General features: G+C 44.0%; 1 protein-coding gene across 1 annotated transcript in view; it reads left to right on the top strand.

The window, feature by feature from the left end:
- LOC129187059 (arf-GAP with GTPase, ANK repeat and PH domain-containing protein 1-like) overlaps positions 1–25795 on the top strand; it is a 37812-nt gene that overhangs the window by 7619 nt on the left and 4398 nt on the right. Inside the window, exons 3-19 of the mRNA XM_054785980.1 lie at positions 7921–7979; positions 8064–8151; positions 9398–9483; positions 9637–9778; positions 10310–10444; positions 10524–10645; positions 15711–15872; positions 17613–17696; positions 17901–18005; positions 18075–18234; positions 18455–18583; positions 20487–20624; positions 20718–20777; positions 20888–21039; positions 22284–22374; positions 24760–24982; positions 25066–25369. Of these exons, the coding sequence (XP_054641955.1) occupies positions 7921–7979; positions 8064–8151; positions 9398–9483; positions 9637–9778; positions 10310–10444; positions 10524–10645; positions 15711–15872; positions 17613–17696; positions 17901–18005; positions 18075–18234; positions 18455–18583; positions 20487–20624; positions 20718–20777; positions 20888–21039; positions 22284–22374; positions 24760–24982; positions 25066–25369 (2240 nt within the window). The remainder of the gene's footprint in view (positions 1–7920; positions 7980–8063; positions 8152–9397; positions 9484–9636; positions 9779–10309; positions 10445–10523; positions 10646–15710; positions 15873–17612; positions 17697–17900; positions 18006–18074; positions 18235–18454; positions 18584–20486; positions 20625–20717; positions 20778–20887; positions 21040–22283; positions 22375–24759; positions 24983–25065; positions 25370–25795) is intronic.

Here is a 25795-nt window from a genome sequence, read left to right as displayed (position 1 = left end):
TGGGATGAGACTCAGCACCTCCAAATCCGAGGCCATGGTTCTCAGTCGGAAAAGGGTGGATTGTTCCCTTCGGGTTGGGAATGAGGTCCTGCCCCAGGTGGAGGAGTTCAAGTATCTCGGGGTCTTGTTCACGAGTGAGGGAAGGTTGGAGCGTGAGGTCGATAGGCGGATCGGCGCAGCGTCTGTAGTAATGCGGTCGCTGTACCGGACCGTCGTGGTGAAGAGAGAGCTGAGCCGGAAGGCAAAGCTCTCAATTTACTGTTCGATCTATGTTCCCACCCTCACCTATGGTCACGAGCTCTGGGTCGTGACCGAAAGAACGAGATCGCAGATACAAGCGGCTGAAATGAGTTTTCTTCGTAGGGTGGCGGGACACACCCGAAGAGATAGGGTGAGGATCTAATCATCTAATCATCCGGGAGGAGCTCAGACTAGAGCCGCTGCTCCTTCACATCGAGAGGAGCCAGCTGAGGTGGCTCGGGCATCTAGTCCGGATGCCTCCAGGACGCCTCCCTGGTGAGGTGTTTCGGGCATGCCCAGCCGGGAGAAGGCCTCGGGGAAGACCTCGGATACGCTGGAGGGATTATGTCTCACAGCTGGCCTGGGAACGAACGCCTTGGTGTCCTCCCGGTGGAGCTGGAGGAGGTGGTCGGGGACCGGGAAGTCTGGGCTTCCCTACTAAGACTGCTGCCTCCGCGACCCGGACCCGGATAAGTGGAGGAAAATGGAATGGAATGGAATGGACTTGCTAGTTGTAGTATGTGATGTATACCAGGATAAAACGTACACTGTATGTATGTCCACATAAAATTAAACCATTCAACGAAAGAGCAAGTAATATATAGACATTTTTGATGTTTTTTTCACAGTGTATTAATAACACGACAATCGATTACGCGGAATAATACGCTGGAAAACGGACTAGTTTGTGTAACAATCTTATTTGAGTTTGCCAAATGAATATGCCGCACAGGATATCGTAGTATTGTGTCAACTAAGTATCGGCAATTTTGGTGTAGGGTGTGATCCAAGATATAACAAGCAGTGCTATCAATTTACCAAAAGGTAAAATACAACAGTTTTTTACTCGTATTATTGTACGAGCACCAAGGCAAAATTTTTTGTCGAAAACTGAATCGAATTTCTTATGTTTTTGCATGTTTGACACACTTAAATGTTTCAGATCATCAAACTAATTCAAATAATAGTCAATGACAACACAACTGAACACAAAATGCAGTGTTTAAACGAAACTTTTTATTATTAAGGGAGAAAAAAATCCAAGCCTACATGGCCCTGTGTGAAAAAGTGATTGCCCCCTAAACCTAATAACTGGTTGGGCCACCCTTAGCAGCAACAACTGCAATCAAGCGTCTGTGATAACTTGCAATGAGTCTCTTACAGCGCTGTGAAGGAATTTTGGCCCACTCATCTTTGCAGAATTGCTGTAATTCAGCCACATTGGAGGGTTTTCCAGCATGAAGCGTCTTTTTAAGGTCATGCCACAGCATCTCAATAGGATTCAGGTCAGGACTTTGACTAGGCCACTCCAAAGTCTTCATTTCTTCAACAAGTCTTCAACAGCACACTACCACCACCATATGTTACTTTTGGTATGATGTTCTTTTTCTGAAATGCGTCGTTACTTTTACGCCAGATGTAATGGGACACACACCTTCCAAAAAATTCAACTTTTGTCTCGTCAGACCACAGAGTATTTTCCTCAAGGTCTTGGGGATCATCAAGATGTTTTCTGGCAACATAGAAACGAGCCTTAATGTTCCTTTTGTTTTTGTCTTGGAACTCTGCCATGCAGGCTGTTTTTGCCCCATGTCTTTCTTATGGTGGAGTCATGAACACTGACCTTAACTGAGGCAAGTGAGGCCTGCAGTTCTTTGGATGTCGTTGTGGGGTGTTTCGTGACCTCTTGGATGAGTCGTTGCTGCGCTCATGGGTTCATTTTGGTTGGCCGGCCACTCCTGGGAAGGTTCACCACTGTTCCATGTTTTCGCCATTTGTGGATAATGGCTCTCACTGTGGTTTGCTGGAGTCCCAAAGCTTTAGAATTGGCTTTATAACCTTTTCCAGACTGTTAGATCTCTATTAATCTCAGTTAAGTTATGTTTTAAGGGGGGACAATCATTTTTTCACACAGGGCCGTGTAGGTTTGGATTTTTTTTTTCCCATAATAATAACAAATATTATTTAAAAACTGTACTTTGTGTTCCGTTGTGTTGTAATTGAATAATGTTTACATTTGTTTGATGATCTGAAACATTTAAGTGTGATAAACATGCAAAAAAATAGGAAATCAGGAAGGGGGCAAACACTATTTCACACCACTGTGTATGTTACGGCGGGCGTTCATGCTAAATGTATTCTTAACTTGACACCTTTAGGGCCCTATGAAACCTGCTTATCGAATTCGGTTTTATATAGTTCCAAATCAGTTTTATTTTTCTTCGTTAAATTTTTTTGAATTCCATTTTCTACCTTTTACACATATTTTACAAGCATAGATTGTGTACTTTTGTGACAGTAAATTATATGCAAAAATCCTTCTATCTATTGATGCAATACATCATTGGCCAAATGTCTGACAGTTAAGACGAGCTGGGAGCAAGGATAAATGTGCCTCTTGTCCTTATTTCACTCAGAACTTGCACGACAGCAGTGGGCATCGTAAAATGCTCGGTTACATTTTACATTAGCAAGCCGTAAAACACGGTCTAAACACACTCATCCAGCCTGAGTCGCACACACACACACCAATTCTAGCATGCTCTGCTAAACTAAGCTAACGCCGCTGGCTTTAAATGAGCTTCAATGGCAAAAAAATATGCTTTTGGAAAATAGCTAGCTTACCTGACACACTGCCATTTTGAGGAAGCCATAGCCTAGAATACAATCACAAGACTCCCACCGCTCCAAATTGTTTCCTATACCTCCCATAAAGGAAAACTGCACTTTTTTGGAATTTTGCCCATCATCCACAATCCTTATGTGAGACATGAACACACGTGTCTTTCTCTTGTCTGTGCGTTCTAAAGGTATAAAAACAGATGAAAATAGACAGCTCAGTGCTGCACTTACTGGGATACACCTATGCTGCCTACAAAGACCGCTTTTAAAACACCTTCAAAAACCTCCAACAAGGTTTCATGGTTTTATATTCATGCTGTGGCCATGGAGTAGCAGGTACATTCATGATAGCATGTAATACTTACTGTATCTTGCATATTTTGGCCCTTTATTTCACTTAGGAACATAGAAACGACTGCCTACATCTAGCATTAACTTTTCCTTTTTGCCATGGTCTGAGGCTAGTAGCTAGCCTGTGTGTTCTGGCGAAGTGTCATTGCGCCATTAAGGTTGTTCGATCCGTAACAATGTTAATAATAATAATAACAATGTCGTGGTAACCTGGGTATATGCATGTCACATTAAAGGGAGCATTGCTGGCGCTTTTTGGACTCTTTTTCAGAAGACTTTATAAGCTGACTAAGTGGTTCCCATACGTGCAGTAATGAGCTGTCTCTTTTTATCTGTTTTTATATCTTTAGAACGCACAGAAAAGAAAAAAATTGATACACAACACCCTATAATGACAATGTGAAAAAACTTTTTGAAATTGTTGCAGATTTATAAAAAATTAAAAACTGAAAAATTACATGTATGTACAGTATGTGTTCATGTCTCACATGGGGATTGTGGGCGATGGGTGAAATTCCAAAATTCGTACGGCCGGTCTACGTGCAAATAAAAACGCAAGAGGGCACGAGTGTGACGTGCTGATTTTCGAGCCGTAGATTGGCCGCAGAGGTTCCTTGTCATGTCAAGCAAACTCTACGGGCGCTTAAGTTTTTTTTTCAGGTTGCATAACAAACTTAAGCACTTTGTATTTTCCTGTATTTTCCTGTATCGTCTGTACGGCCAACATCTGTTGTATGTTTTGCTGGTGTCAGGTTTGGGCAAAATGTCAGTTTTATCATACTTAGAACTGGCGGGCTCCTATGTGTGTCGTGCGCCACACGTGCACCCCACATACGTAATTAGTGTAGCCAATGCACGCTGAATTTTGTACGTCCTCTGTGTGTGTCAAGATATTACTCCTTTACGGCCACCACAACTTCGTTCGCCACAAACAAACAAAAAAAAAAAAGCAGCGATTTGGGGAACGGCAAAAATCGCGCGACCAAAAAAATCGTACGTCCGGTTGTGACTTAGGCTTTAAGGACTTACTGAGTTCAAATCAAGCACGAAGCTGTATAGGACACATTTTAGAACATTTTGTGTCATCATGGCCTCTTATGGGTTAAAAACCGCAACATAAGGAAATACGGCACAGATTGATCCTATCGATGGTTTGAAAATACGGGCGTCTTAAACTAGTTGTGTGACCGACAACGTAGGATGGAAGGAAGCGCTGAATAATTTGTCAGGAGTAAGTGGGACATGAATAATTAAGGTTGGGGAGACACAGAGCTGTCTTCATGCAGAGAAGAACCCACTACTTCCTGCTCTGTGCGGCCTGTTCATCAGCATTCACGTGGCGCCACACACTGAAACGCCGCCTACACGTATCATTTCCGCTTGTTATGTCATAAATAACACACGTGTGGAATTAAACAGGTGAACACAACAGCCTCGCTTCGCCTCTCGCACACATCGCTGCTTCCAAGAGAGACGGTTCGTTCATTGTAAAGCGGCCTCGGCTGGAGGCTTCTGCAAAAGGGAGTTGCCATGGCAACAGCCAGCTGTGAGAATTGTTTTTTGGTCGGCGGTGTGACGCCGACAGACGGGAATGTGCGGGGACTGCCCAAAGATGGATGATCAACAGGGGAAGGAGAGTCCTCCAAAGCGGGTTTAGAGGTAGCACGTGTCCCTGATGTAGTGGATGACAGTGTGGGTGTTTAGCACAACGTGACAGAAAAAAGATCTTCAGTCTTTGTGCGTGTGTGTGCGTGCGTGCGTGTGTGTGTGTGTGTGTGTGTGTGTGTGTGTGTGTGTGCACGCAGACTGTGAGTCATCTCGGATAACGATGGTTTCCATGGTCACGTAATGGTTCATCCCTGAAGCAGAATTGTCCAGGGTGCTTTTACGTGAACTTTTATACTGTGACAAAATATTATTATTAACGTGTCTGACGAGTCAGCTTGATCTCTTGTGCCCTTCAAGGAAAACTGCACATTTTTTGGGAATTTTGCCCGTTATCCACAATCCCTATGTGAAAACATGAGCGCACATGTTTTTCCCTTTTCTGTGCGTTCTAAAGAGAGAAAAACAGTTAGCATGAAAGAGCTCACAATGCACGTCAATGGGACACACCTATTTAGCCCTCTAAAAAATCTCCAACAACATTTTATTGTTTTATATACACTACCGGTCAAAACACACCAATTTTTCCAGTTATTTATTGAAATTCAAGTCATTCAAGTCCAATGAATAGCTTCAAATGTCACAAAGGTAAGTGCTGAAGTGCCAGAGGCTGAAAGAAAATGTAAGGTTACCCAAAACTGACAAATAATGTCTATTTCAGAATTACACAAAAAGACCACAAATTGGGTCAACAATTTAAAGCTGTTTTGCAGAAATGGATGAAGCCTTGACAGTTGGTGCAGCTAATTCCTACAGGTGTTCCAAGTTCTGGAGTACTTGCTACCTCCACTGTCTGCGTAAAAACAGTGTTCGGAACACACTGTGGTACTATACCCTGGTGAAGAGCATTGTACTGGAGAAAGTAATTTGTTGCTACAAAATAGAAAGAAAAAAGGGAATTAACAATGGAAGAGAGACAGACCATCTTAACATTATCTCCCCCAGAGAAATTGGAGTGTTGTAAACCGGTAGTGCACATGGCGTGACCCTGCATAACAGGGACATTCACGATAACATGCAATACTTACAGTATTTTGTCATATTTTGATCCTTTTTCCCAGAACTTTGCACTGATTTCACATCTAGTACTACTTCCAGCAACAACAGCAGCGTCTCAAGCGTGTGTCTGTTTGTTAATACTAATCATGGCAGACTTTGTGAGAGCCCCCACTGCCGCGACTACACTGCGTCCACAATTATGAGGCGATTTGCATTACTGATTATTAGTTTTATTGATCAACAATAACAGCGCTCTTGGTCAATCCAAAATGTTAATAAACCTCAAACTTAAATATTTAAGGAAGTGGAAGCGAGGTTTTGGCTTTTGCTGAGAATATCTCTGTGTGCACAATTATTATGCAACTCAAAGAAAAACAAAAATATTTCCATCCTACTGCTTTATTTTCATTTTTTTAAGTCAGAATGATAAACAAACAACACAAACTTTACACATAAATATTTATGACATTTCCAAAAAGAAATCAGCCACCCTTCTCTTCAATAACACGGAAAAGCCTTCCATCCATGTAGTCTATCAGTTTCTTGATCATTTGACCATCAACTTTTTGTGCAGCAGCAGCCAAAGCCTCCCACATATACTGTACCTTTTTTCTGTAATTCTTACGTTTAAGGGCCCACAAGTACTCAATAGGGCTTAGATCAGGGGTGCAAGGAGGTCATCATTATTTTTTAAGTCCTATTTAAGACCTTTACTAGCTAGCCACGCAGTGGAGTACTTGAATGGAGCATTGATTGTGATACATGGAGCACATGCACACGATATCACAACACAGTCCGTGTAGCCGTGTATAAACATGACTTGACAGATAATTTGGTTGTCTGTTGGTAGTTGTTCATACGCTTGCTTCCTAGTCAGTACAGATCGGTGTCATTGTTTTGAGCAGTGCTCGGTAGTGGTGTGAGACGTTGCATAACTACGGCAGAAGAATAGTTCTTTGTGTTATCTGGTACTATAACAGTGTCGCTTGGTTTATATACAGGTCAGTTATGTATATAGAACATTGTTGACGTTTTTTGGAGGCTTTTTTTAGGGCTTTATAGTAGAAATAGGTGTGTACCGTTACGTGCATTGTTAGCGCCCACATGCTGGCTGATTTTTTTAGCAGTTTTCTCTCTTTATAACGCTCAGAAAAGAGATGTGGTCATGTGGTCATGTTTCACATAATGATAGTGGATGATGGGGAACATTTGTTTTTTTTAAATGCAGTTTTCCTTTAAATCTGCAACATTATGCCATCATCACGCAGTTCTTCTTTTCATAAAGAATCTTTTAAGGCCAAATTATGATAGATCAGCACTCTTCAACAGTGTGAGGTACCGCTGTCCCTGCAGGGTGGCAGGGGGTTTAAAGGCAGAGGGTGGTCTAGGGCACGATAGGGATACAAGCCAACATTGAACTCGCAGTAAGCTTGTCACACAGTGAAATGAACAGTGGGGTCACCAGACAGAACACTACCTACAATCACTGTGCCAACACAAAAATAACAGCAGAAAATGGAACAGCTAAGTAAACACACATAGGGCAACTACTCCTAATATGCGGAATAGTAAACAACAACTATGTTACTCTAAACACGTAACTTTAGCAATATTTACAAAGCAAGTACTGTTGAGGTACCATCTGTGAACAGAGGGGGAAGTCCGCGACACCATCTTTCTCTCACACACAATGCTGTCCTTTCATCCCTTCCTAAAAGGTTCAATCATTTAGACTCTAACAAATAAACACGGCACAGCCACCTTTGTTTCAGGTGGGTCCTTGGCCATGATTACATCTGGACGGAATGCTAATGAATAAACGTCTTCTGAGACAACCTGAACAGTCCAGCATTGCTCGCTGGGTCTGGGTTCTCATGGGTTAAATGTATTTTTAGCAAATGTTATGGAATAAAAGCAGCGAAGCAACTACAACAACACAACATTCATACCACAAATAAATGACTGTATGGAAAACACTGACGTTGATGTATGACTGAGTGTGTTATACTGCGTGTGTTGTTCATTTTCTTTGTTTGGCTTCAGCGGCGTGCACCAGCAGCCAGGAATGGACCATCACTCAAACTGCACAAGAATTGCACCTGGTAAAATGATCTCCTTACAAAATAAACGCACCAATGGATGATATTTACTCACCATCCTAATATGTGTGTGTGTTTGTGCGTAAGGCTGTGTTGGGAGGTCTGTGCAGTGGGAAGTCCGCTCTGGTCCACAGACACCTGACAGGAAGTTACCTGCCTCTGGAGAATGCTGAAGGTTTGGTTTCAGCTCTCTTTATCTACGTATTTTTCCATAACAGATCAGTGCAATTTTCAACAACATTAGATACACCTGCAAAATTTAAATAGATCCAAATATTAGGAATGGAATATTTCCCCTCTGCTTTGAAGAAGACATGTGAAGACTTCTTGATAGCAGAATCCAGAATCATGAGGACATCATGGCTGGTACAAACACAATCTGTTCTCATACCTATCTTGCACACACACACACACACACACATAGTTAAGCCACCTTCTTATCTCTGTCTAAGGAGTGCTTAGGTGTCCAAACAAAGACTCGTTGGTAGCAGTTTAAAATATCCCAACAATTAAAAAAGAGTTTACATCCATTGCACCACCTCTCTGACAGACGTCATAATCTTCAGAGATAGATTGAACTTTGCTAAACCTTTGTTGGCAGCTAATCGCGCTCTCCAACGCTGGCATTGAAATTGTTTGTGTCCAGTCTTGTTTGAATGAAATTGTAAACTGTCCCTGAAACTCGTACACTCGTTTCACAGCTGTTAGAAAAAAAGAACCCAGGTGGACATTCTCCCTGTGAAAGCGCTGGTCTGAACACAAGTTAAGAAAAACAAATTCCACTTTTACAAGATATTTGGGATTATTCGGGATGTCGTGGAGAAGCGAGAAACTAGAAATTATATTAATTAATTTGTTATAGTCGCAGGCACAGTGCCCATGAGACAGTTTTTTTCTCTGAATGAGAACTCTTGTGACACCCCTACTCAGCGATAACAAATGACGTGACATTACCAGAAGTTACTCTTTATCTGGACATCCTTCCATCTACGGCATTAGGACTATTGGCAGACCCCAAGCTTATGTAAGGGATACACTTCACACTTTACAATTTAGCAACACATGTTATGAAAAAACAACTGTCAAACAACCTCAGGTCAAGTTGACCTCTTCTTTAGCGCAATTGGAGTTCACAGAAAGATTCATTCTACACTATAATTCCCCCATTTTGGGGCCCCAAACCACCAAAAATGCCCCTTGTTTATATGCCGGTTCAGCTTGGTCGTTTCTTGAATCGAGCTCATGGATGAAGTTCATGCGGATCACGATGCATGTTCATCCTGAGGAAATGGGCAGCGTTGCACTGTCAAATTTTGCGCACCCAGTAAAGAGTACTGTATACATATTGAAGTGTACTGACAGAAATATTCTATTTGAGACAGCACAGTTTCTCCAATCTTATTATTATTCTTATTTCTCAGGGCGCCAGTACTTTAAGGATGTCCTTGTTGATGGACAGAGCCACCTCTTGATCATCAGAGAAGGGACAGAACTCCCAGGAGCCCAGGTGACTTGGGATCTGATCTTAAATTAGATGAGAGACAGTTTTATTGATCCTTTGGGGGTGTGCCCTCAGGGAAATTAAGGCTACAACTCTCTTTACATTTTCTACAAATGACTCCTGTGCGTTCTTACGTTCCTCGTCTACACTTCTCTCCAGCTTGCAGGTTGGCTTGACGCGGTCATCCTGGTCTTCAGTTTGGAAAACGAGGCCAGCTTCCAGGAAGTGTACAAAATCTACCACCAGCTCGCTCTCCACCGGCCTGTCGCTGAGATACCTTTCGTAGTGGTCGGCACACAGGGTGAGATCGTCACACTTGTTGAATTTAAAGTTGTACTTTTAAGTCTATTGCCCAAATTTTCAGAATTATTCCATTAAAACCCTTTAACACGTGATGTCATGAATTTCTATGTACCTCTAACAGTGGCTACATATAGATCACACATGGTAGGAGGGTACAGTATCACCTCTCAGCTGACACACATACCGTGACGTAAATGTGTATGTTATTAAAACCCTTTAACACCTGATATCATGAATTTCTATACTGTACACCTCTAACAGTGGCTACATATAGATCACACACTCTAACACCACAGGAAACACCTCTCAGATGATTTATTTTATTTGCGCTATGGAAATAATTCCAGCGGTTTCTGAAACTAGAGGCTCCTCGCTTTCCAGCGATATAGAGGTCATTATGGTAAACCAAGGATGTTCCTTCACAGCAGCTACGAGAAGAATAGGCTTCGATACAAAGCAGAATGGGGGTTTGTTTACAAAAGAAAACGTGAGCGGTATGACGAGGCTTGGGTCTTTGTGCCTTTACCAGACAAGATCAGCAGCAGCAACCCCAGGGTGATAGATGACGCCAGGGCCAGGCAGCTGTGCTCGGATGTGCGCCGTTGCACCTACTATGAAACCTGCGCCACGTACGGGCTCAACGTCAATAGAGTCTTCAATGATGGTACACAGTATGACTAAAGCAATTCTACCACTGTGTGTGTTTTGGTGCAAGTGTTTAGGGGCTATTTGTTTTGTTCCAGCTGCTCAGAAGATCATGGCTGCCAAGAAACAAGCTGCTTTACTCGCTTCTTGTAAATCACTTCCCAACTCTCCAAGTCATTCTGGAGGCTCCACTCCAGTGTCTGGTGTCTTTCCAGGACAGGTACAATTCTTTTGTCCCAGAAAAATGTCACATTCCTAGTACTGTTGTCTACGGGGTTTCATGCATTTATCCAATTCCATTCACGCTCAAGTGTAAACATCTGCATTTTAATACCGTGAGGACACACGTGACCAGAGAACATCATGTTGTTTACACTTTTGGAAGAATTCTTGCTTGTATTTAATTATTAATGCTTGGAAAAGTGGAGCTAAGGAGAAAATAACGATTATCGTTCTGACCCTCCTTTTGGTTCTTGTGACTCTGCAAATAGTGGCTTCGACCTGATTGATGCTGTGTCTAAATCAAGAGTGTCCAATGTGTGACCCAGGGGCCATTTGTAGCCCCCGGCTGTTTTTGTTGGCCCGTGGCACGTTCTCAAAATATAATTTAACAAGATTCAAGATTCAAGAGAGTTTTATTGTCATGTGCATGGTAAAACAGCAGTTATACCATGCAATGAAAATCTTATTCTGTTCATTCTCCCACGAAAAGAAAGAAAACACAAGAAAGAATAAGAACATAAGAAACATAAACACATAAACATATATACCAATAAATTAAGCAACAAAAACAGAAGAGACATTAATACAAATAAATAATACAAATAAATAAATAAATAAATAAAGTGCTATGAGTGTGTGTGTGTGTTGCGTGTGGCGTGTGTGAGTGCTTCGTTGAGAAGCCTGATGGATAACAAGAAACCCCCCTGCAAAAAACATAAGAAATGGAAAAAGAAAAAGTCATAATTTTATGAGAATAAAGTTGTAATATTATGAGGAAAAAAAGCTCAGCATTTTCTTAGCAAATGTTTGAATCTCTTGGAACCTGCCCTCATCCAACTGTCGGTAAAAGTTGGCGAGAGAGAGCTGCTGGTGTCAACCGCGGCTCTCAGCGTCACACTGCAGCTCAATGAGCTCCAACTGGTCAGGAGCATCACCAGGGTCCATGGAGAAAGGTGAGGAAAAAAGCGTGATCTCCTTCTCAATAGCTGCAAAATCCCGAAAGTGTTGCCGGAACTCTTCAGCCAGACATGAAATGTCTGCTGCATACTTCCTCGTTTGCGCGCTGATATTGCTCTGTGGGAAGCTGGTCATGATTTATTGCAGCGCTGGGAAGTGTGTGGTATTGGGCTGGGGTTGTGACAGGTGTCTTTGGAAAAGTTGCAGCTTGGTTCCAAAGGCTTTGATGTGTGAATATAGTTTGCTTATGACTGCATCAGCCAGCCAAACTGGGTCATGTAACTCTCCCATAGGTTGTCCATTTTCTGCCAAGAATTCTCCGATTTGCTGCCTAAGAGAGTAGAAGTGATGCAGTGCAGAGCCCCGACTTAGCCATCTCACGTCGGTGTGATAGACAACATCTCCATATTCAGCATGGATCTCGATTAGAAACTGTTGAAACTGACAGTGGCACAGCACTTTGGAGCGGATATATAGTAGTTAATAGCCTTAATCACCAGTGTCATAACATGTTCATATTTGAGATATTTGGCACATGCTGGTGAATTATACAATGAAGTTTTACAGCTTTACCACTTTCTTCACTGACTTTGTTGCATATTAGTGTTGCCAGTAATGGAAGGTGCGCCATCCGTAATAATCCCGGAAATTTTATTCCACGGAAGTTTCATGTCATCTACGGTGGCACAAACAGAAGACAATAAATCGGTTCCTCTTGTTTGGGTTTAAAGGCTCTGGAGGTCAAGTAGCTCTTCAGTCACATTCATTTCATTGTCCACTCCCCTCAAAAAAGTAAGTAACTGAGCAGCGTCAGATGCGTCCGTGCTTTCGTCGCAAACTAAAGAAAAAAAAGTCAAACTCATCTCCTCTGGCTCCCAACTGTCTCTTGATATCTGATGGCACTTCTTCAATTCTGCGCGCCGCAGTGTTACGTGCCAGGCAAACCTTGGCAAAATCTTGCTGCTTCTCAAGACAGATTTTCTTCACCATGGTCATCTCACAGTCGTTGATAAACTCTCCTTCAGTAAAAGGTTTGCCGTGCTTCACGATCAGCGCTGTCATCTCATAACTGACCTTTGTGGCGTTTTTATTTGACTCTCGGGCTCTTGTGAAAAACGTCTGCTGTGACATTAAACTAGCTTCCAGTTGCTTCTATTTTTTGCAGCGTTCGTTCAGTGTAATGTTTTCGTTGGTATTAGCATGTCTTGTTTTAGTAATGTCTCTTGACATTGAACTCTTTAAAAACAGCCACAGTCTCCTTGCAAATGAGGCAGACACAGTTGTTGCATATTTCAGTGAAAAAGTAGTCAAATTTCCACCTTTCATTGAATTGTCGCCATTGCTGTCAACTTTCCTTTTTTTATTCATTGTTGCCATTTTAGAAACTGTTCGGAAAGGGTCACACAGTGTCATGGAGCTGGACAGAGTGCTGCTGTCCTCTTGTGGGTAAATGTGAAATTGCATTTAGCGTGTATTTTATACGCTGGTCTACAAGGCTACGGGCCAGACGCTATTAATTTGATGACAAAGGCTGCGGGCTGGACTTTGGACATGTCTGCCCTAGAGGGAGTACAAGAGAGTGCTCCCTCGAGGGATTTCCTTGTTCTGTTGGGGGACTTTAACGCTCACGTTGGAAGCGACAATGATATCTGGAGATGCGTGATTAGGAGGAAGGGCCCCCCTGATCTGAACCCGAGGGGTGCTTTGTTATTGGACTTCTATGCCCGTCACAGATTGTCCATAACACCATGTTCAAGCAAAAGGTGTCTACATGTGTATTTGGCACCAGGACACCCTGGGCTGCAGTTCAATGATTGACTCTGTGGTCGTATCATCAGACTTGCGCCCATATGTTTTGGGCACTCGGGTGAAGAGAGGGGCAGAGCTGTCAACCGATCCCCACCTGGTGGTGAGTTGGCCCTGATTATAGGGGAGAATGCCAGGCAAGACCTGGCAGGCCCAAATGCATTGTGAGGGTCTGCTGCGAACGTCTGGCAGAGTCCCCTGTCAGAAGTTTCAACTCCCACCTCCGGGAGGCCATGTTCGAGGGAGTCGACGGACATTGAGTCCAAGTGGGGCATGTTCCGTGCCTCCATTGTCAAGACGGCTGATCGGAGCTGTGGCCGTCAGGTGGTCGGTGCCTGTTGTGGCGAAATCCCAGAACTCATTGGTGGACACCAGTGGTGAGAGATGCCGTCAAGCTGAAGAAGGAGTCCTATCAGGCCTCTTTGGCAGCTGACAGTACCGGCAGGCCAAGCAGTCTGCAGCACTGGTAGTCGCTGAGACAAAAACTTGGACATGGGAGGAGTTCGGAGAAGCCATGGAGAACGACTTCTGGACGGCTTTGAAGAGATTCTGGACCATCATCTGCCGTCTCAGGAGGAGGAAGCTGTGCACAAGCCATGTCCACCGTGTATGGTGGACATGGTGTGCCGCTGACCACGACTCGAGATAATGTGGCCCAGTAGAAGGAATACTTCGAAGATCTCCTCAATCCCACCAACACGTCTTCCAAAGAGGAAGCAGTGCTTGGGGACTCCATGGTGGGCTCTCCTCTCTCTCGGGCTGAGGTTGCCGAGGTTGTCAAAAAGCTTCTCAGCAGGGCCCTGGGTTGGATGAGATCCGCCCAGAGTTCCTCAAGATCCTGGATGCTGTGAGCGTGTTTTGATTGACACGACTCTGCAGCATCGCGTGGACATCAGGGGCAGTTCCTCTGGATTGGCAGACCAGGGTTGTGGTCCCCCTTTTTAAGAAGGAGAACCTCGGCGTATGTTCCAACTATCATGGGATCACACTTCTCAGCCTTTCTGGTAAGGTCTATGCAGAGGTTCTTGAGAGGAGGATCCGCCGGATAGTTGAATCTCAGATTCAGGAGGAGCAGTGTGGTTTTTGTCTTGGTCGTGGAACTGTGAACCAACTCTACACTCTCGGCAGGGTCCTTGAGGGTGCATGGGAGTTTGCCCAACCAGTCTAAATGTGTTTTGTGGACTTGGAGAAGGCATTCAACCGTGTTCCTTGAGGAATTCTGAGGGGAGTACTCCGGGAATATAGTAGCTAATTCAGGCTGTTCGCTCCCTGTATGACCGGTGTCAGAACTTGGTTCACCGGCAATAAGGTGGACTCGTTTCCAGTGAGGGTTGGACTCCACCAGGGCTGGCCTTTGTCACCGATTCTGTTCATTAATTTTATGGACAGAATTTCTAGCCCGATCGTTGAGGGGTTCCGGTTTGGAGGTGATGTGGTCCTTCTGGCTTCATTGACCTTAAAAGCTCACTGGATCGGTTCGCAGCTGAGTGTGAAGCGGCTGGGATGAGAATCAGCACCTCCAAGTCTGAGTCTGTGGTTCTTGCTCGGAAAAGGGTGGAATGCCATCTCCGGGTCGAAGATGAGATCCTGCCCCAAGTGGAGGAGTATTAGTACCTCGGGGTCTTGTTCACGAGTGAGGAAGGATGGAACGAGAGCTCAACAGGCGGATTGGTTCGGCATCTGCAGTGATGCGGACTCTGCATCGGTCCTTTGTGGTGAAAAGGGAGCTGAGCCGAAAGGCAAAGCTTTCAAGTTACTGTTCGATCTTCGTTCTTACCCTCACCTATGGTCATGAGCTTTGGGTAGTGATTGAAAGGACAGATAGCGGGTACAAGCGGCCGAAATTAGTTTTCTCCATAGGGTGGCTGGGTTCTCCCTTACAGAAAAGGTGAGAAGCACTGTCCAGATGAGGTGGCTTGGGTATCTGGTCAGGATGCTTCCCGGAAGCCTCCTCGGGGAAGTGTTAAGGGCAAGTGTTAAGGACCGGTAGAGAGAGACTGTCTCTCAGCTGGCCTGAGAACACCTTGGGATCCGCTGGGAGGAGCTGGACGAAGTGGCTGGGTAGAGCGAAGTCTGGGCTTCCCTGCTTAGCCTGCTGCCCCCGTGATCTGACCTTGGATAAGCGGTAGAAGATGGATGGATGGGTATCTGTGGTAATTTAAGTTTTCACAAGAACGCTCTTGGAAATAATATAATTTCCTTTTGTCTTTTAAACCTGCAAGCGTGCTGCTGTTACTAGCAACTTGGCTCACGAACAACAAACGCAATGTTGCCTTTCTCTGTATTTCTATCATCTGCAGGCCAGTAATGGAGGTCAGAGTAGTGATTACTCCTCATCACTTCCCTCCACGCCCGTGATTAACCATAAAGAGATTGGGAGGTCAGCCAGAGGGGAGAAACAGGACAGCGGCACTCCTGGTTCGGTCCGCAGCGCCACCCGGAGACGCACGGCACGATTTGCGGTAAGTAAATACGACTAACAATCGGATTTTAAATCATTCCGCTTTGCTCTGAAGTCCTGTATGGCTGGTAGGTGTTGTAATAACGTTTGACAAGCAGCAAAATACAATGGCAGATCTTTGCGAAGATAATTAGGCAGAGAAACACGGTCTTATGTAAGTTAGCAGCATGGTGACGTCACAATCGGGCCAAAATCTGGGAGGCTTGTCAAAAGATTTTCTGAAAAAAAGGCAGCCTCGAAAAGGCTGGCTTTGTAATTAGCAGCGTTTCACAAGATAGCTTCAGTGAAGCTAGTGTGAAGCTAATGGAGGTGCCATTTCTATAATGTGTCGGCGGTGTGAATGACTTCCGACCTATTCATTCATGTTGATAGCTTCTCTCCTTTGACAATGCAATTAATCTGATTTTAGTTAACACAACGTTTTTATAGTTTTACGTGCAGAAAACAATTTGAAATGCATAAAAATTATGAATGAAAGGGATAAATCAACATGAGGTTATGTTTAGCTTCATTGAAGACATGAGTCCCAAAGACACAATATGGCCGCAAGATCAACAACCATCACCTTCCTGTTTTCAGTCACGTCAGGAATCACGCCTTCAATAAACGTAAAAGTAAAGTAACCCTAAATGTTCATTTAACCCCTTCATTTGTCATTTACATGTAATATGTATTTAAAACAGTTTTGTGGACGTAAAACCAAAATTGTAAAACTCTAAAAACATGTTTTGCATAAACTGCTGATGACATCATAGATGGGGACATACAGTAACTTCCGGTTCTGGTTGCCATTCTGGTTGAAGGACATTTTGTGATTAAAAAATAAATAAATTAGCAACACAGTTGGACGCAACGCAGTGTATTAAGACGACAAGACGCGTGCCATATTGTACGCTAACCGGAGAATACAAACAAACCGTGGCGTAAATGTTTTGACGGTCACCGAAAAACACGCTAAACGGGTCAGACTAACCAAGGTTCTAAACCTTGTTTTTTGTCATTAATTTGTTCAGAAAGGTCAGATTTAAAACCAAAACTTACAAAAATGTATGCAATTTTCCTCATAAGAAATGATTTAAATCCAAATAATCCCTTACTTACCTTACAAAAATATTAACAAAAAATACATGTTATGTAGGAAACAAAGCAAAATAATTATAAAAAATGAATGAAATAGATAAAGGGACATTTAACATGACTTGTACCTTGAAGACTTGTTGGTGGGGGGAAACAGAAAAGCCACGCTGACGCTGTTTCATTCTAGTCAGTTTACAAAGAAATACGCGGTGTGCTTGAGCCTCATCAGTGCAGTGCGTGCAGTGCTTATTAAGGGGAAGAGAGGAGACACATATGAGTTGCTGATTGTCCTGTGTGCGTCTTATGAACAAATAAACCACACACACAAATAATGACGATGATCAAAGGATTCCATCTCCAGAATCTGACCATAGTGTCCCAACTCTAAATGAACCACTGTCCATTCTTCACTGGGCCTGAGTCACAAAAAAGGTGGATGTTTTGTTTGGTCAATTGATTCCGTGGACTAGTTTGTTAGCCACATTGTTTGCCGGTACAAAAGCCTAGACATACTTTTGGCAATAATTTTTGTCAAAAACCAAATCCTACGAAAACCGAGGTATATTTTCCATGGGAAAATGTGTGTGGAAATCCCACCAGGTTGTCGTTTGAGCCTCCTCCCTGAAGACAAAGCCAGTGGTTTGTGTCCTTGTGCTTTTTTTAGGGTCGCAGAGGCAGTGATTCAGCCAGGCGAAGTGCAGACTGCAAAGGAGATGTGGGCAGTGGACGCTTCATTCCTATCAAGCAGGTAAGATTGAATTTGATGCATAAACAAACCATCTAACGACCTTCATCTGTGGACATCACAGCAGCAGTCCCGGGTAATGAAACGTGTGAAGGCAGAGAGTGCGGCGTGATGAAGTGATACAACCCCCTGATTGGCGGGATGAGTACATTGTGGGTGTTTTTGGCCGCCTGACAACACACGACATCATTCTGTCGCATCCATCAGGGCTTCTTGCTCAAGCGTGGCGGCAACTCGCTCAACAAAGAGTGGAAGAAGAAGTATGTCACCCTGTCCAGCGACGGCATACTGTCGTACCACGCAAGCGTCAATGTGAGTCACAGCGCTTGTTGTCATCAGCTGGCGGCTGTTGGTGGTCACGGATGTCGTTTGCCTTGGCAGGACTACATGCTGAACACCCCCGGGAAAGAAATGGACCTGCTGCGAGTGACGGTGAAGGTGCCAGGCAAGCGTCCCCCTCGTGCTGTACCTGCCGGCGGGCCTCCAGTCGGGCTCAACGGGAGGGTCAAAGATGGGCAGGGGCCTGAGGGTGTCAGCCTGGGTGAGAGAACATTTGCTGTCCGGTTGTGGTTTATTTGTTTTGAACATGTTTTACAAGAACATCACATGGTTGCTCCTTAATAGCTTGAATATGTTGCTTATATTCAGACATTTTAGATATATTAGAGTTTGTTTTGTTTTTTTACCGTTTTATGAGCACAGTCCTTGTATCTGATGCTGTTAGCCATGCGTTTCATTGAAGTTTGTCACCGTTTCTTTAGTTCCTGTCAGCGCCAGCAGCTTCCTGCAAGTGGATGACATGGACGGGCTGGGAGGCGCACTCTTCCTGAGGGGTAACAGAGGCGTGCAGCGTTGTGCCTCCAACGTCTCCAACCACGCTCAAAGTGTCGGTGAGGAAAAAGGGCGGGAGTTCTTTAGTAGGCTGCAAGATAGTGTTACTAAAAAAAAACAGTAATGTAACAGTTTCAGTGAATCATGTTTACTCAACAAAAACTCAAACTTCATTGACTCAATTAAGACTCGAGTTTCAACGACACAAGGGTACTCGACGAAAACATACGTTTCATTGACTCACGGGTCAACGAAGACTAGAGTTTCACTGGCTCACGGGTGCTCGACAAAAACTCGAGTATCACTAACTCAATGGTTGATGGTTGACAAAAAATGAAATTCCAGACTCCAGTTTCACCGACACAAGGGTACTCGACGAAAACATACGTTTCATTGACTCACTGGTGCTTGACGAAGACTCAAGTTTCAATTACTCACAGCACTCGACAAAAACTCCAATTTCAGGATTCACGGGTACTCAGTGAAGTCACATTGGCACTTGATAAACTCACAAATTTACGTTTACTCTGTTCTGTAAGATTCGAGTTTCACTGACTCACGAGTTGCAAAAGACTCAAGTCTCATTGACTCATGGGTGCTCGACTAAGACTCGGGTGTTACTGACTGACCGGTACTTGACGAAGACCCGAGTTTCAGTGACTCACGGGTTGATGAAGACTCAAATCTTATCGACTCATGGGTTGGCAAAAACTCAAATTTCACTGACTCACGGGTACTCGACAAAGACTCGTTTTTCACTGACTCAAGGCTGCTTGACAAATGCTCCTGTTTCAGTGACTCGTGGGTGCTCGACGAAGACTCAAGTTTCAGTGACTCATGTTTACTCAACAAAAACTCAAATTTCACTGACTCAATTAAGACTTGAGTTTCACCGACACAAGGGTACTTGACGAAAACGTTTTATTGACTCACGGTTCAACAAAGACTGGAGATTCACTGACTCACAGGTACACGAACACTTGAGTTTCACTGACTCACCAAGGTGCAACTTGTGTATGTGAGAGTTTCTGCGTGTACGCTCTGTGACGGCTGACTAGGGTGAATCAATGACCCAATTCACTGGGGTTTGGAGGGGTGGACTTTTCTGCACATGCACTTTGTGAGTGAGGGAGTGACTCATAAGTGATTTGAGTCAATAAAAGGAATCCAGTTTGCCATCACTAGAATGCAGTGCTGGACACGTACGACCCTCACTACCCACTGTCTTGGCTATGTAGCGGAAGGGGAGGGGCTAACTTGAAATGATGGCGGCAGGGGAGCAACCGTTAGCGGTGCTAAGTAGTGAACAACAATGTTGTGCGTGTTTTGTTAAAAAAATGCACACAGAAAAGAAAAACGGGCCACACGGTGGTCTAGTGGTTAGCATGTTGGCCAACACAGGAACAGCCTGGAGACCGGGAAGACTTGGGTTCGATTCTCCATTTCTGTGTGGCGTTTGCATGTTCTCCCTGTGTGTGCGTGGGTTTTCTCCGGGGACTCCGGCTTCCTCCCACATTCCCTAAAACATGCAGGCGACTCTAAATTGTCCATAGGTATGAATGTGAGTGTGAATGGTTGTTTGTCTATGTGGCCTGCGATCGGCTGGCGACTAGTCCAGGGTGTGCCCCTCCTGTCACCCGAAGTCAGCTGGGATAGGCTCCAGCATGCCCCCGCGACCCTAATGAGGATGAAGCAGTATAGAAAATGGATGGATGGAAAAGATGTGGTTGCAATTCACTATTATAAAGGAGAGAAGAAGAAGAAGAAGAAGCGAGTAAATATTGTTATTGTCGTTTTTGAGAAATACATTATTAATTAAAGATGTTAATGGATTTGGAACAGTGATACACTGTGAAAATCGGCCCCCTCGGGAACTAAGCGCACAGCGTTCACAGTATACTTATTGAAGCATTCTATTTGAAATGCAGCATATGTGTTTTGTGTTTTTGGTGGTGTCGGCAGACTCTGCATTTGAGGGCGTGTCCAGCTCCTCCTCCACCAAAGACGTCGGCTCCACGTCCCCGGTGGAGGACAGAAAGAAGCATCGCAGGAAGAAGAGCATGAACCAGAAAGGAGACGCCACCGTTGGCCAAGCAGATGGTGATGACTGTCTCCATTTAATAAAACAAACTGCATCGTTTATGATGTGATTCAGGAAATGTTTTCTGTTTTAATTGTTTTTCTCCTGCGCAGCCAAGAGGAAAATGTGGAAACTGAAAAGCTTCGGTAGCTTAAGAAACGTGAGCAAAGCAGGTAATGCCTGGCTGGGTACTTTATTACTGATGTTCACAAAAAGGTGCAGAAAACAATGTAATTGTTCCATGTGCATCCTATGATGGACACTTTCTTTGCGTGCATACCAGATGAGGAAAACAACGACTTCCTCATTGTGTCGAGTTCGGGCCAGACGTGGCACTTTGAAGCCCAGAATGTGGAGGAGAGAGACTCCTGGGTCCAGGCCATCGAGAGCCAGATCCTGGCCAGCCTGCAGCTTTGCGAGAGCAGCAAAAACAAGGTGACAAACACGAACAATACTTCAAACTCAATGATGCTAACTGGCATTTCACGGTTCCGTCTTGCTTGTGACGTAAAAAGTCCCCCACAGAAATAAGCAACAGACCTTTCGTCTCCCACAGTGTTGATAAAAGTGACATGCACATGCGTCACGGCCAGTTACGCAAATTAGACTATGACATCTTCAAGCCCCACTGCCACAAATAGATTACAACCCTGTGGGGAAACACTACTTTATATTCTGGTCGGCATACTTTTATAAAAGTGCTGTACCTCATCATCGGTGGTGTGTTTGGACTGTGAAATTGCTTTAAAATGTCTCTTGCTTGATTCTTTTCAGAAGAATTTCATGGCAGAAACAGGATAACAAAAAGCTCATTTGATCATCCCATATTGTGTGGCGCTGATATCTCTGCACTGCAGCAAGGACATATACCTGGATGAGGGCTTCAAAATGTAATTTCCTCCCGCGGCAGCAGTTTGAGAGACGCAGTTCTTCTTTGCTAATGTGGAACAGAAAGGTCAACCTCAACGGCAATTGCATTTATAAACATTTGTACATCTTTTTGATGGAACTATGTAGTAGTTAACAGTCAAGGCTGTACATACTATGAGCTATTAGCAAAGCTGCTAGGGCCGCACGTGGGCTGGAGCCTATCCCAGCTGACTTTGTGCACCCTGGACTGGTCATCAGTCATCACAGGACACATATACAACACCGCTCTAAAGTTTGGAGACACTTTGTCATGTTATTCTATGAGAAAGTGTCTTCATACTTTTGACGGGTAGTGTAGAGCAGTGTGCAATCTGTTTGTGGCAGTGGTGGGTTGCAGCAAGGGGTGAGGCGACGTTGTTGTCGAATTTGCATAATTGGCCGTGTCGCATTTGCGAAAAGTGACCAACAAAAAACGTGCAAAGAAAAACAAATATGTTTAACACTACAAATTAACTTTTTTTTGTCTTTCTACTTTTTGGTGTTTTTTAAAAATGTCACAAACAAGATGGAGCCTCCTACGAGTGCTTTTTAGATGGGGGAAGGGCAGAATTGCTGATACGCACTTTCATGTCTTTTTGCTCGATTTGTCGGGAGTCACTTTTTTGTAAAAGAGCATCTGGAGGGATTTGATTACTCGCTAAATATAGCGCAGTATAAAGTCACTCTATGTCTGGGAAACAGTGACCATTCATACAGTCTCCAATGAAACTAACATGTTTTTTAGCTAACATGGTTGTATTTTTTTACAGGCTCGCAAGAACAGTCAGAGCGAGGCGGTGGCTCTGCAGGCTATTCGCAATGCAAAGGGCAACAATTTTTGCGTCGACTGCGACGCTCCAAGTGAGTGTGCTCCTTGGGTTTTTTTTCCACTCGAAACCTTTCTTTTTATCTCAATGTAACAACATTGAGTGTGTGCAATGGAAACATGTTATCCGTTTTTTCATGGGTAATTTGTCTTTCTCACGCTCAAATGCAGGAAAAAAAATGTGGTTTTATCAGCGAGACGGCGCATTGACCAAAATGCATGTCGTTACTTTCAAGCACTGCTTTAATTGTTCCACTGAGACGATGAGAGAGGAAGGTTGCTTTTCCTCAATAAAGACAAAAACATCTGCCTTCTAACTGCCTGTGAAGAAATGCAATGATGAAGAACAGGATGACTATATACAATTATTAAATCCAGTCAAGTTAAAGTCCTATAAAACGCCTTCTTGGTTTATAGATATGGCAATTTTTATTTAATATGATCATTTTTATTTACTGTATATAAGTTGGTCCCCCAACCCTCGCAAAACTCTGGTCAAATGGTCCATTAATTTGTGCAATTAAAATGAATGTTTGTGCTGCTTTCGTTTTTGAGGTACTGTATTACAGATTATTTTATAGGTCAATCAAATTTTACCCCCCATTTGCTCCAAATTAAACCAAAATAGTCCCATTAATTTGTGCTGCGTTTGTGCAGTTGAAAGGAACGTTTGTGCTGCTTTCATTTTTTTTTTTTTTAGCTATTACACATTATTTTATCGATCAATCAACGTTCTCCAAGCCCCCAATTTGCTCCAAAATGAAGCAAAATTTATTCGTGCTGTTTTGTTCAATTGAAACGACAGTCTGTGCTGTCATACTTTTTGAGTTAGTAAAGATATAAGTGTCGGCCTATTACATACGCACCCCCCCGACATGCTCAGAACGAAACTATTTTTTCCCTCTTCGTTTGTAGTGCAATAAAAATAATTGATTGTGCTGTGTTAATTTTTTAGTTATTAAACATACAGTATACAAAGGTCAGCCTAAGTTCACCCAGCCCCCCATTTGCTCCAAATTGAAACAAAATAGTCCCATTCATTCATGCAATTGAAATGACCGTTTGTGCTGTCATACTTTTAGAGTTATTAAAGAAGTAAGTGTCCAGCAATTACATCATCAGGCCCCCGACCTGCTCAGAATTGAACCAAAATAGTCTCATTTGTTTGTGCTGTATTGTGCATTTTTTTTTTTTGTCATTTATGGTTTAAACAATATTGCAAGATTTCACTGGCAATGACGTCACATCCTGCTGTATAGCCTGGAAATGGTCTTGTTGTTGCTGCCTGTCCGGTACCAGCGACTTACGTAGTTGTCGTCCACTTTTTGAGTGTTTTAAGTGTTTGTCCTATTTTCGTGTTTCCGTCACAGGAAGAAAGCCAATTAAAGTTAAATCATGAATATTGTATTGGCAGTTTTGGCTTCATTTGCAACTAGATATCAAAACATGTGTGAAGTTGGCTCCCCAGACCACACAAAACTATGGTCAAATAGTCATTTTAGATAGTTGTTTTAATTGCACATAACAGCGCGAACGCAGCACAAACGAATGGGAGTATTTTGGTTTAATTTGAAGCAAATGGGGTGGGGGGTTGGTGAACTTTGACCTATCCATCCATCCATTTTCTATACCGCTTCATCCTCATTAGGGTCGCGGGGGCATGCTGGAGCCTATCCCAGCTGACTTCGGGCGACAGGCGGGGTACACCCTGGACTGGTCGCCAGCCAATCACAGGGCACATTTAGACAAACAACCATTCACACTCACATTCATACCTATGGACAATTTAGAGTCGCCAATTAACCTGCATGTTTTTGGGAATGTGGGAGGAAGCCGGAGTGCCCGGAGAAAACCCACGCGCACACGGGGGAGAACATGCACACAGAAATGCCCAGGGGAGAATCGAACCCAGGTCTTCCCGATCTCCAGGCTGTTCCTGTATTGGCCAACGTGCTAACCACTAGACCACCGTGCGGCCAACTTTGACCTATAACAACTGAAATAGTTCAAAAATGAAAGCAGCACAAGTGTTCATTTTAATTGCACAAAACAGCACAAGCGCAGCACAAACGAATGGGACTATTTGACGAGAGTTTTGTTGGGGTGGGGAGCCCACTTCCAAAATGTCAAAACTAACCAAGAAACACAACAATGCTCAGTTTTGAGTCAATCACTGAACAACATGCTTAGCGTTGTTGTGTAACTCGGAACTTACTGTAGACTGAAAATTAGTGTTGCGTTAGTTTGGTTTACTGGTCGTACCGAATGCTCAAGTACGGCCCGAAATCTCTAGCCCCCGAATATGAGGCGGCACATCTTAATATTTGTGTCAATACGGAAATAAACATGTTGTTACAGTCAAAACTATGCTGTATTATCTCTCATTGCCTGTCATTAGAATGTGTCGCTCCTCTGTTCAGATCCGACGTGGGCCAGTTTGAACCTGGGCGCCCTCATTTGCATCGAGTGCTCGGGCATCCACAGGAACTTGGGGACTCACGTGTCCCGCGTTCGTTCTCTGGATCTGGATGATCTGCCCCGCGAGCTGACACTGGTGCTCAGCGCCATTGGCAACCACATGGTTAACTGCATATGGGAGGCGCGCACAATGGGCCACCGTAAACCAACGCCCGATGCCACCCGGTAAGACGCCCAGTATGTGGACTTCTCATTATGACATATTTGGATCCCTCAGAGTTTATTTCTTGTCTTGGTGTTTTCTCCAGAGAGGAACGGGAGTCATGGATCCGGGCTAAATATGAGCAGAAACTCTTCGTGGCGCCATTGCCCCCTCCTAGCCCGAATGAAGGTCCAGACATCACACTGTCGGGTCGTCTTCTGCTGGCGGCGATGGAACACAACCTCCCCAAACTGCTGCTGCTTTTGGCCCACTGCACGAAGGACGACGTCAACGGCGCCCCCAGCATGGCGCTCTCCTCCAGGTCACTCCTGGCGCTGCGACTGCCCGGCTCCGCCCTTCATGCTGCCTGCCAGCAGGCTGACGTGGTGATGACACAGCTTCTTGTGTGGGTCCGTTTCATTTTCCTCTTTGTCTCACTGAAATGGTTGGGTTTACTCCGAACGCGCTGAACAAAGTTACATTACAGTACAGCGGAACCTCGGTTTTTGTACGCCCCGGGTTTTTGTAGAATCCGTTTTTTCGACAAAAATAATTGCCAGAAATATGTTTTGGTTATTGTACGGCCCAATATTGCACCTAACAAACTCATCTGTTTGCTGGCGTATCGTTCCGTGGAGTGAATCCTACGCGTTGATGGCTCAGTCTTTGCCTCGTCTGACCTTTTGTTAGGAAGGACTAATGAAATAAAACCGAGGTACTCCTGCATTTGAACTTTAACGACTGAAGACTTTTATTTTTTTAATTGTGGTTTGACACAATGAAGTTGTGGCGGTAAACTTATGTCCTCGCTGCCTTGTTTTCCCGTGTGGTTGGTG

This window comes from Dunckerocampus dactyliophorus, chromosome 8, assembly GCF_027744805.1.
Source record: "Dunckerocampus dactyliophorus isolate RoL2022-P2 chromosome 8, RoL_Ddac_1.1, whole genome shotgun sequence".
Classification (NCBI taxonomy): Eukaryota; Metazoa; Chordata; class Actinopteri; order Syngnathiformes; family Syngnathidae; genus Dunckerocampus; species Dunckerocampus dactyliophorus.
The sequence above is the reverse complement of the archived record's forward strand: the minus strand, read 5'-3'. Positions and strand labels throughout refer to the sequence as shown.